The following is a 13,386-nucleotide window of genomic DNA, read 5'->3' as shown; positions in this document are numbered from 1 at the left end:
GTGTGGTACCCCTCACCCCCCAATCCTGGTATGTGTGGTACCCCTCACCCCCCAATCCTGGTATGTGTGATACCCCTCACCCCCAATCCTGGTATGCGTGGTACCCCTCACCCCCAATCCTGGTATGCGTGATACCCCTCACCCCAATCCTGGTATGCGTGGTACCCCTCACCCCCCAATCCTGGTATGTGTGGTACCCCTCACCCCCCAATCCTGATATATGCATGGTCCCCTCATCCCTTTCACACTGTACACACATGCAAAAAAAATAAACAGTTATACTCACCTTTCTTCTCTGTGCTCCAGCGCTGCTGTGTCCTCTTCTGCCGGAGGCCAGGGGAGGAGTGCGGCACCGGAGCACTGCGCTGTCCGGCGCCATTTTGCTGAAGACACACACTAAATGTGTCTTCAGTAATATGGCGCCGGATAGCGCTATGCGCATGCGCCGGTCCGATTCCTTCACTCCGTCCCCGGTCTCCAGCAAAGAGAGGCGCCGCGGCAACGCTCCTCCCGGTCAGGTAAGTATGGCGCCGGAGATCGCAGTATGCGTTCAGTGTCTACGCATACCGCTTTATCTCCGGCGCCATACACTCCTCTTACCAGTAACGGCTGGATGCCTGCTTCTGTCTGGAGCCAGACTGCGCGTCACGCATGCGCAGTCTATCGAGGCTTCAGAGAGAGACACGCATCCCCAGTTATATCATAGATAGGGCTTGATCCTTCCTGGCTGCAGCTTTCTTCAGATTATATGCCTCATGGCTTAGAGAACCACCTGGTCAGTTGACCCTAACCCCCAGTTTCACAGCCATGGTCCCAGTAATTTGAGAGTCCAAGGTGCAGAAGTACCCTGAGGTGACTGAACTCGCTGGGTGTGGGACTCCACTTGAGTGATGGCACATTTGTAGGCATTTCACTTTCACTCTTTTAAGCACGTACCTCTACTCATGGCCCTTTGGCTTGGATGGGTATGTTTTAAATTTCCCGTCAGGAAGTCAGATCTGGGTTACACTGAAAAAAGGCACTATTTATGTGTTTCCCTGTGTGTTCTTGTCAGAAGGACTTTTTGGGGCTCTGTTCACTTCTGAACAGTCTAAGGGGGAGTGTATGGCCTTCAGGTTCCTGCGACCCCTGGCTCTTTTCATGCGGGAAGTGAGCCGAAATAGACTAAATTCTCATTTCCACAGGTATGGCAGCCAATTTGGATGCTGGGAGCTAGATGGGCTCCTCCAACTTCCACAAGGGAGGCCTCAGATCCCTGACCCTCACTGTGGCCTTCTGGTCTAGACGAATGGAGAGATGGAGATCCACCTTATTTTGGAGTGGGCTACAATACATCACATCTTTGTGTGGGACTACTCACGTTTAGAGTTCATTATCTTGGGCTATTAACAAAATGTGGTGTTTTTGTGCTGCTTGATAATGAAGTTTGTAGTTTACTGTAATTACATTATGTTTTCTTCTATTTATAGGCATAAATTCTGTTTTAGTAGCTTTAATGGCCGGCAAAGCTGAGGTGAGATACAACCCGATGATTATACAGCCGTCGGGCATTGCCGAGCTCATCCAAGAATTGGGCTTTGAGGCAACTGTAATAGATGACTCTGATGAAGGAGATGGTGTCCTGGAGCTGGTGGTAAGCTCACTGTGCTGGTCTGTTCTCATAGGGCCATTGTAATCTGACAAATATGATCGATCATTAACACATTTTTGGAATTTTATTGATTCATTCATTCAAATATTTTTCGTTACGGTTTCATGTCCGCCAAGAACTTGGGAAACCTAGAGATAGGCACTATGTTCCGCAATGGCATTAAACCAAGACATCCCATTTTTACATAGAGGCTATATATCCGGATTATCTAACTTTCAGTGATCAGCTTCTATTGCCAGAGGAAGCTACTTGTGAAGAAACATAGCGTTACATTCTGGCCATTAACATAAGCGAGCCGGATCAGACGAAGTAGGATCCTAAGAGGCCGGCCCTTCAGGCTTATAGGCCGGCCCTTCAGGCTTATAGAGGGTGGTACGGTGAGGAGGACCTCTCTATAAAATTTCTATAGGAAATATTGTCAGAAGTTGTCTTTTGAAACAACCCCCTTAACGATGAGTGTTGTACATGTAAGGAGGGGGGTTCAGGAACTGTAGTTGGCATTAAAAGGAAACCGTAATTTTTACTGTTTACTGCAATACAGTTGTATCGTATCAGTGATCAGATGATCGCAGGTTCAAGTCCCCTAAAAAATAATAAAAAGAAAAAAGTGAAAAAAAAAAAAAATCAAAATAATAATAAAAAAAAGCATAAAAATTCAAATCACAGCCACTTTTCCATCATCAAAAATAAAGATATCGAAAAAAGTAAAAAATATTTGGTATTAACATGTACGTAAAATTCTGGTCAATCAAAATATAAAATTAATTGACTTAATCAGTAAAAATTGTGAAGAGAAAAAGCAAAACCTTTTTTTGCGTTGGTTAAAACGTTGCAAAAAAATAAATTTAATAAGTGATCAAAATGTCATATCTACCCCAAAATAGTATAAATAAAAACGTAATTTCGCCACGCTAAGAACAAGTCCTCAAATAGCTTCATTGACCTGTAAGGAAAACATTATGGTTCTCAGAAAATGGTGAAAGAGGTAAAATTTTCTTTTTACGAATTTCAATGAATCATACTGCCAAGTAATTTTTACTGAACAATGAACGCCATACAAACAAATGTGGAATTGTGTTTTTTCAATTTCAACACAATTGGAATTTTTTTTGCCATTAAAATGGATGCTGTCAATCCAAAGTACAACTCGTCCCTCACAAATCAAGCCCTCATTTGGCTATGTGGATGGAAAAATATAAAAGTTATGGCTCTTAAAAGAAGGCGAGGAAAAAACAAAGGGGAAAAGCGAAAAATTGCCTGGACCTTAAGAGGGTATAGAGGATTTCCAATTTAAATCTCATTAAATCTGAACTTCTGGAAGTTGTAATAAGTTTTGTTCAGCTTTTTTCTGTTCCTTATTACTGGCCTTACAAGAGTTTCATCGGTTTCCTTAAATCCTGATTGACAAGTCTGTCTAGTTGTTTGGTGATACAGGATCATGGAATGTACCACTAGGCATATTTACCATCCAGGAGTCTAAATAGAAGTATCTCATCAATATTCTACATTCTTAATTTTTTTTTTTTTTTTGGGAAATGCTGTTTACATGGGTATTTCGACTTGTAACTAATTGTTGTATTACAGAGTTTAAAGCGCACCTGTCAGCAGGATTGTGCTTAGTAAACTACATACACTGTCAGGTGGTCGCTGTTACACTGAGTAAAATGATACCTGATACATGATGAAATCCGTCCAGTGGTTCTTTTATAATCTTTAGTTTCAGTTCTGCCATAATGATATGCTCATGCTCTGGTGCCCTGCTTCTGTATTCATGTATTCTTATCTCTGGCCTCTGACAGGTCACACTGCTTTCAGTCACCTGCCTACTATTTTAAATACTGACTGTGCAATTTCTCTGCCCATGGGAAATTTACATATTCCAAAATAATCTGTTTATCAGGAGTTTTCTTCTTCCATGATCACCCATTGCCTACAGAGAAATAATCATGGCAGAGCGTCCACTGAAACTTTACGTGGTTTTCTGTGGATACCCTTACACACTGCATGACATAGTTGGGGTATATTTTGGGGTGTTCTGCAAAGGAGAAGTTCCCTTCATTAATTAAAGGTGTTATAACATAGGTCATATCTATGGTACAGATAAAGAGGGGTTTAGGATACTACTGGTTCAGTGTAGTTGGTTATTGTGTTTTCTGCATTTTTTCAGACATTTTTTTATTATCTTAGGTTAGAGGGATGACGTGTGCCTCCTGTGTACATAAGATCGAATCCTGCTTGATGAAAACTAAAGGGGTACAATACAGCTCCGTTGCCCTTTCTACAAATAAAGCTCATATTAAATATGATCCAGAGATTATTGGACCTAGAGACCTTATGAAGATTATTCAGGTAAGTGATGATTCTTATTCTATATATCCTATATGTAGTGCGGAGGGTGTAGATATCTGCACCACTGTCTTTATTAGTTTAGACATTATTTAGCTTTTTAGTAATCTTTTTTTTTCTCGTTTGTTTTCCAGGATTTAGGATTCAGTACATCTTTAGTTAAAAAAGACAGATCGGCAAGTCATCTGGATCACAGGACTGAAATCCGGAGGTTTGAATAATTTCATGCATTATTTTTATTAACGGTCTAATAGTGATTGCATCCACTATGTAAGAAAATGGCACTTCAATGTATTTTTTCATTATTATCTTTTATCCGTGTATATTTAGATTTCATAGCCATACATTCAACATCTTGTACATTTCATAATTTACTGAATAGAGTAGATAATCATAATCACCACTGTGAATCAAACATCCAGACTGCGATGGGGCTTTTACACGCTTCCAGACTGCAGTAACCGCTTTAGTGTAGACAGTCCTTGTGCATGTGAGCGCTGTCAGTACAAAGACAGAGAGGCAGAAGCTGTCTGATCATCCGAAGGAATACACCTGCGGTGATGTTTCGGGGGATAGGGACTGCCTAGTCTTATAAATGCATGTGGAGTGTATCAGGTTGGACATACACTCCTCAACATTGAAATTGCAACGCCAAGAGGGAAAAGCGGTAAAATGTTCAACAGGACAAAGCGAGGCCACATGGAGCTCATTCTACTGTGAGCAGAATGTGTGGCCTGAACGTGCTACCCTGGCCACCAGCGTCTCCAGACTTGTCTCCGATCGGGCACAACTGGGAGGTCATTGGTCGTCACTTACAAAGGGAGCTGCCAGAAGCGGATCTTGATGATTTACCCAAGTGCATTCAGCGTGGCAGAACATTCCTAACACAATCTTTAATAACCTCAATGATAGCAGCCATACTCGATACTGAATAAATCAAGATGTTCTGAAAGTTTTGTTTCCATTTTTTTCATAATTTTTTTTAATAATATCAGTAACATGTCTCTCCATCCTGTGATTTCCATAATTTCACGACTTTCCTTCTTGGGGTTACAATTTTATTGTTGCGGAGTGAATTAGAAAATTCAAAGCCTGTTAGTGTTCCTAAGAACATAGACCGGGATTTCCCGGAAGACAGCAGCGCTAGGAGCTCTCCGTTTTAAAGTAGGATGGCTGAATACAGCCTCCTCAAAAATGCTTTGCAAGGGGTCAAACCAAGCACTACAAGGAAGACTTGCTCGCCCACAGCCACCATTCACAGCTCAGATATCTAATTCATTCGTAAAATACTGAATTTTTCTGCTTTTCTGTAGCACTGTGAAGCGCCACCCTCTTGTCATCCAGGTCTCACCCAAGGACAGTCCCACCAGTCCACTCCTGAATATGGCTGCTTACCCCTCATCAGTGCAGAGCAGAGTGAATGGCCTTCACATCTTATGTACATGAATAGTTCGCCTGAGATTTCATTAGCGTCTGATACTATGATGTTTTCTCCTTGTATAAAGGTTATGTCTTCAATATTTTATAAAGATTGCACATTCTGCATTATTGTCTTGGCTAGAACATTATAACCTAAAAAGTTTCCTTGTCTTCATATCGATGCTGCTATTGGTATAACCTGGGATCTGACGTTTCCTTTCACAGGTGGAAGCAATCGTTTCTGATCAGTTTGATCTTTTGCATTCCTGTAATGGGGTTAATGATCTATATGATGTTCATGGACAACCATCACATGATGCTTCACCACCACAACGTCACAATGGATGATATCACAACGTATCACCCGACCATGGTCCTGGAGTATCAGGTCATGCCGGGGTTGTCCATCATGAACCTGCTGTCCTTCCTGCTGTGTGTCCCCGTACAGGTAAATCACCTTAGTAGAGGAATCACTTCTGATTGACACAAATGTCATTTCCAAATTCATATAAGAAGCCACAATCATTTTTCTTTGTCGCTGGAAAATCAATGTTTGTCAGTCCTACGTAAGCATGGCATAGACACTCACCATGCTGCTGCTGGAAAGAAGAGCCCAGCCATGTTTTGTCCTATCCCTTATACTACTACATAGAAAGAGCTATGTAGAAACTATAGTACTAGTACAAAATTGGCCAAAGATCATAATAAGGTTGTGTAGGGAAAATCTGACACCAGCCCCTTTTATGTTGGGTGAAGAACCATTTTGCGATTTGATATGGGATGATGAGGGACATTTTTTCATCAACACCTTTTATGATTGTATGTTTCATTATTCATTATACATATTCTTTTTGGGCTTGTTTTAGTAATCTGTTGTCAATGTTTCAGTTTTTAGGCGGATGGTACTTCTACATTCAAGCATACAAAGCCTTGAAGCATAAGACTGCTAATATGGATGTACTTATAGTTCTTGCCACCTCCATTGCCTTTATTTATTCACTGGTTATCCTTCTGGTTGCAATGTTTGAAAAAGCCAAAGTAAACCCTATTACCTTTTTTGACACCCCACCGATGCTGTTCGTCTTCATTGCATTGGGCCGGTGGCTGGAGCATGTTGCAAAGGTAAGTGGTAATTTGCTTTATGACAGTAGTAGGAGCGTTACAGGAAGGATTTATAGGTTATCAAAAAATCAAGGGGCTTTTTGAAGGAACTGGTACACCCAGGATCTGGATCTGGCTTTTGATGCTTTTTTTGGAGCTGCTCCCATGTCTATATTACTATATGCAAAATTCAGATGGTCCAGCAAATGATTGTATATCACATAGCATGGGTCATTATTGTATATTACTTATTTCATGGACTTGACGACTAAGGATATATTTTTCATGTCAGAGTCCCGCTATTTGTGTTGATGTATTGTCCATGGTGATTACGCGTCACATGACTGTGACAGTGGTCAGTGGCGGCCATGACATTTTCTCAATAGTGACGTCTACATGCTGATTTCCCAGCTTATTTTAGTGTGGACTGGGTGGGATAATCCATTAAGTCATTACTGAATTTTCCAGGATTTCTTTCTTTTTCCATTCCTTGTGTGGATCACAATATAGCTTTGCATGATGCTGGGTTAGAACCAAATAGGCTAAAGTTTAATACAAGGGAGGATTTATTAAACATTTTATAAATTTATTGTTTTTTCTTTTTGTGATAGTTTAGTCATAGATATTGCCACACACTATAATTAGTCTAAAATTTGCATCTTTTTCCTTCTCTCGCCACTTTTAAAGAAATTGTACCCCACATTAATGTGTCAGATTCACTATAATTTACACCATAAAATGGCGTAATTGTAGTTCACATCTAAGCCTGCTCATCAGGGCTGTGGAGTCAGTAAGCCAAACCTCCGACTCCTCAATTTCCATGCCACCGACTCCACCTCCCTCATACATGGCTCATGTTTAAGTGATAAATTTACTGTAGCACAGATTCATCTCAGCTAGAAGTCTAGACCCTTAGATCAGGAGTAGGACAGACATTTATAGGACATTTCATAACTTTCCCAAATTCTTATGAAAAAATATTCTCCACAAACTGCATTGAACTACTGTACCCAATTTATTATATATTTTAGGAGTCTGAGTTGGTCCATTTTATTCCGACTCCACCAAAATGTGCTTCGACTCCACAGCCCTGCTGCTCATTACGGGTGTAGATTTCAATTTTTGGCCCACAGACAGTCTGAGATGCATATGCTTTGGCTTATGGCAGGGATGTCAAACCATACAGTATAATGGCCCCGCATAGTCATCCATACAGAATAATGGGCCCCACATAGTCCTCCATACAGAATAATGGCCCCCACATAGTCCTCCATACAGAATAATGGGCCCCACATAGTCCTCCATACAGAATAATGGGCCCCACATAGTCCTCCATACAGAATAATGGGCCCCACATAGTCCTCCATACAGAATAATGGGCCCCACATAGTCCTCCATACAGAATAATGGGCCCCACATAGTCCTCCATACAGTATAATGGGCCCCACATAGTCCTCCATCCAGAATAATGGGCCCCACATAGTCCTCCATCCAGAATAATGGGCCCCACATAGTCCTCCATCCAGAATAATGGGCCCCACATAGTCCTCCATACAGAATAATGGGCCCCACATAGTCCTCCATACAGAATAATGGGCCCCACATAGTCCTCCATACAGAATAATGGGCCCCACATAGTCCGCCATACAGAATAATGGGCCCCACACAGTCCTCCATACAGTATAATGGCCCCGCATAGTCCTCCATACAGGATAATGGCCCCCACACAGTCCTCCATACAGTATAATAGCCCCGCATAGTCCTCCATACAGAATAATGGGCCCCACATAGTCCTCCATACAGAATAATGGGCCCCACACAGTCCTCCATACACAATAATGGGCCCCACACAGTCCTCCATACTGTATAATGGCCCCACACAGTCCTCCATACAGAATAATGGGCCCCACACAGTCCTCCATACAGTATAATGGCCCCACACAGTCCTCCATACAGAATAATGGGCCCCACACAGTCCTCCATACAGAATAATGGCACCACATAGTCCTCCATACAGAATAATGGGCCCCACACAGTCCTCCATACAGTATAATGGGCCACACATAGTCCTCCATACAGTATAATGGGCCACACATAGTCCTCCATGCAGTATAATGGGCCCCACATAGTCCTCCATACAGAATAATGGGCCCCACATAGTCCTCCATACAGAATAATGATCCCACATAGTTCTCCATACAGGATAATGGGCCCCACATGGTCCTCCATACAGTATAATGGGCCCCCACATAGTCCTCCATACAGAATAATGGGCCCCACATAGTCCTCCATACAGAATAGTGGGCCCCACATAGTCCTCCATACAGAATAATGGGCCCCACATAGTCCTCCATACAGAATAATGGGCCCCACATAGTCCTCCATACAGAATAATGAGCCCCACATAGTCCTCCATACAGTATAATGAGCCCCACATAGTCCTCCATACAGAATAATGGCCCCACACAGTCCTTCATTCAGAATAATGGTCCCCACATAGTCCTCCATACAGAATAATGAGCCCCACATAGTCCTCCATACAGAATAATGGGCCCCACATAGTCCTCCATACAGAATAATGGCCCCACACAGTCCTCCATACAGAATAATGGGCCCCACACAGTCCTCCATACAGAATAATGGCCCCACACAGTCCTCCATACAGAATAATGGCCCCACATAGTCCTCCATACAGAATAATGGGCCCCACACAGTCCTCCATACAGTACAATGGGCCACACATAGTCCTCCATACAGAATAATGGCCCCACACAGTCCTCCATACAGAATAATGACCCTACATAGTCCTCCATACAGAATAATGGCCCCACATAGTGCTCCATACAGAATAATGAGCCCCACATAGTCCTCCATACAGAATAATGGGCCTCACATAGTCCTCCATACAGAATAATGGGCCCCACATAGTCCTCCATACAGAATAATGGGCCCCACATAGTCCTCCATACAGTATGATGGCCCCACATAGTCCTCCATACAGAATAATGATCCCACATAGTCCTCTATACAGTATAATGGCCCCACATAGTCCTCCATGCAGTATGATGGCCCCACATAGTCCTCCATACAGAATAATGGGCCCCACTGTCATCCATACAGTATAATGGGCCCCACATAGTCCTCCATACAGAATAATGATCCCACATAGTCCTCCATACAGTATAATGGGCCCCACATAGTCCTCCATACAGAATAATGATCCCACATAGTCCTCCATACAGAATAATGGCCTTACATAGTCCTCCATACAGGATAATGGGCCCCACATAGTCCTCCATACAGAATAATGGCCTTGCATAGTCCTCCATACAGGATAATGGGCCCCACATATTCCTCCATACAGTATAATGAGCCCCACATAGTCCTCCATACAGAATAATGGGCCCCACATAGTCCTCCATACAGAATAATGGGCCCCACATAGTCCTCCATACAGAATAATGGGCCCCACATAGTCCTCCATACAGAATAATGGGCCCCACATAGTCCTCCATACAGAATAATGGCCTTACATAGTCCTCCATACAGGATAATGGGCCCCACATAGTCCTCCATACAGAATAATGGGCCCCACATAGTCCTCCATACAGAATAATGGGCCCCACATAGTCCTCCATACAGAATAATGGGCCCCACATAGTCCTCCATACAGAATAATGGGCCCCACATAGTCCTCCATACAGAATAATGGGCCCCACATAGTCCTCCATACAGAATAATGGGCCCCCCATAGTCCTCCATACAGAATAATGGGCCCCCCATAGTCCTCCATACAGGATAATGGGCCCCACATAGTCCTCCATACAGAATAATGGGCCCCACATAGTCCTCCATACAGAATAATGAGCCCCACATAGTCCTCCATACAGTATAATGAGCCCCACATAGTCCTCCATACAGAATAATGGCCCCACACAGTCCTTCATTCAGAATAATGGGCCCCACATAGTCCTCCATACAGAATAATGAGCCCCACATAGTCCTCCATACAGAATAATGGGCCCCACATAGTCCTCCATACAGAATAATGGCCCCACACAGTCCTTCATTCAGAATAATGGGCCCCACATAGTCCTCCATACAGAATAATGAGCCCCACATAGTCCTCCATACAGAATAATGGGCCCCACATAGTCCTCCATACAGAATAATGGCCCCACACAGTCCTCCATACAGAATAATGGGCCCCACACAGTCCTCCATACAGAATAATGGGCCCCACACAGTCCTCCATACAGAATAATGGCCCCACACAGTCCTCCATACAGAATAATGGCCCCACATAGTCCTCCATACAGAATAATGGGCCCCACATAGTCCTCCATACAGAATAATGGGCCCCACACAGTCCTCCATACAGTACAATGGGCCACACATAGTCTTCCATACAGAATAATGACCCTACATAGTCCTCCATACAGAATAATGGCCCCACATAGTGCTCCATACAGAATAATGAGCCCCACATAGTCCTCCATACAGAATAATGGGCCTCACATAGTCCTCCATACAGAATAATGGGCCCCACATAGTCCTCCATACAGTATGATGGCCCCACATAGTCCTCCATACAGAATAATGATCCCACATAGTCCTCTATACAGTATGATGGCCCCACATAGTCCTCCATACAGTATGATGGCCCCACATAGTCCTCCATACAGTATGATGGCCCCACATAGTCCTCCATACAGAATAATGGGCCCCACTGTCATCCATACAGTATAATGGGCCCCACATAGTCCTCCATACAGAATAATGATCCCACATAGTCCTCCATACAGTATAATGGGCCCCACATAGTCCTCCATACAGAATAATGATCCCCCATAGTCCTCCATACAGAATAATGGCCTTACATAGTCCTCCATACAGAATAATGGGCCCCACATAGTCCTCCATACAGAATAATGGCCTTGCATAGTCCTCCATACAGGATAATGGGCCCCACATATTCCTCCATACAGTATAATGAGCCCCACATAGTCCTCCATACAGAATAATGGGCCCCACATAGTCCTCCATACAGAATAATGGGCCCCACATAGTCCTCCATACAGAATAATGGGCCCCACATAGTCCTCCATACAGAATAATGGGCCCCACATAGTCCTCCATACAGAATAATGGCCTTACATAGTCCTCCATACAGGATAATGGGCCCCACATAGTCCTCCATACAGAATAATGGGCCCCACATAGTCCTCCATACAGAATAATGGGCCCCACATAGTCCTCCATACAGAATAATGGGCCCCACATAGTCCTCCATACAGAATAATGGGCCCCACATAGTCCTCCATACAGAATAATGGGCCCCCCATAGTCCTCCATACAGAATAATGGGCCCCCCATAGTCCTCCATACAGAATAATGGGCCCCCCATAGTCCTCCATACAGAATAATGGGCCCCACATAGTCCTCCATACAGAATAATGGGCCCCACATAGTCCTCCATACAGAATAATGAGCCCCACATAGTCCTCCATACAGTATAATGAGCCCCACATAGTCCTCCATACAGAATAATGGCCCCACACAGTCCTTCATTCAGAATAATGGGCCCCACATAGTCCTCCATACAGAATAATGAGCCCCACATAGTCCTCCATACAGAATAATGGGCCCCACATAGTCCTCCATACAGAATAATGGCCCCACACAGTCCTTCATTCAGAATAATGGGCCCCACATAGTCCTCCATACAGAATAATGAGCCCCACATAGTCCTCCATACAGAATAATGGGCCCCACATAGTCCTCCATACAGAATAATGGGCCCCACATAGTCCTCCATACAGAATAATGGGCCCCACATAGTCCTCCATACAGAATAATGGGCCCCACATAGTCCTCCATACAGAATAATGATCCCACATAGTCCTCCATACAGAATAATGGCCTTACATAGTCCTCCATACAGGATAATGGGCCCCACACAGTCCTCCATACAGAATAATGGCCTTGCATAGTCCTCCATACAGGATAATGGGCCCCGCATAGTCCTCCATACAGAATAATGGGCCCCACATAGTCCTCCATACAGAATAATGGGCCCCACATAGTCCTCCATACAGAATAATGGGCCCCACATAGTCCTCCATACAGAATAATGGGCCCCCCATAGTCCTCCATACAGAATAATGGGCCCCACATAGTCCTCCATACAGAATAATGGGCCCCCCATAGTCCTCCATACAGAATAATGGGCCCCACATAGTCCTCCATACAGGATAATGGGCCCCACATAGTCCTCCATACAGAATAATGGTGGGTTGGTGCCGGCATCGCAAGATAAATATAATCACCCTGCGGACCAGAGTTTGATGTGCGATTTAAGGCTTCTGATGTACGAATTGCCAGTCTTGGGAAAACTTCCCCCATTAATGTGTCTCTTTGGAATTTTTACATCAAAGATGCAATGAAGGTAAATGCATTTGAGGGTTCGGTTGGATGATTATTCATCAGTTCTGATGCTGAAGAAAAAAAATCTATTGTGATTAATATTTTGTTCCAGAGTAAAACATCGGAAGCCCTGGCACGACTCATTTCACTGCAAGCAACTGAAGCTACCATTGTGACCCTGAGGCCTGACCGCTCTGTCCTAGGGTAACATTATCCTTACTAATACATATAAGTATTTATTGTCTTACAATGATGAAGCCGGATTCACACATCCACAATATATATAATATATATATATAATATATATATATATATATATATATATATATATATATATATATATATATATATATATATATATATATATATATATATATATATATATATATATATATATAACAATGTATGTCTGAGGCTGCTGAGTTCGGGTCCGGAGACCCCCA

The 13,386-nt window shown here is 43.2% G+C and overlaps 1 protein-coding gene across 1 annotated transcript in view; it reads left to right on the top strand.

Moving 5' to 3' along the window:
* The window catches only part of ATP7A (ATPase copper transporting alpha), a 76,971-nt gene that overhangs the window by 43,820 nt on the left and 19,765 nt on the right, over positions 1-13,386 (top strand). The window contains exons 6-11 of the mRNA XM_073641012.1: positions 1,470-1,633; positions 3,839-4,000; positions 4,132-4,208; positions 5,642-5,864; positions 6,305-6,538; positions 13,056-13,147. Coding sequence (XP_073497113.1) covers positions 1,470-1,633; positions 3,839-4,000; positions 4,132-4,208; positions 5,642-5,864; positions 6,305-6,538; positions 13,056-13,147 — 952 coding nt within the window. The remainder of the gene's footprint in view (positions 1-1,469; positions 1,634-3,838; positions 4,001-4,131; positions 4,209-5,641; positions 5,865-6,304; positions 6,539-13,055; positions 13,148-13,386) is intronic.

This window comes from Phyllobates terribilis, unplaced genomic scaffold, assembly GCF_046119375.1.
Source record: "Phyllobates terribilis strain yellow unplaced genomic scaffold, ASM4611937v1 Scaffold_7__3_contigs__length_470593459, whole genome shotgun sequence".
NCBI classification, from domain to species: domain Eukaryota; kingdom Metazoa; phylum Chordata; class Amphibia; order Anura; family Dendrobatidae; genus Phyllobates; species Phyllobates terribilis.
The sequence above is the reverse complement of the archived record's forward strand: the minus strand, read 5'-3'. Positions and strand labels throughout refer to the sequence as shown.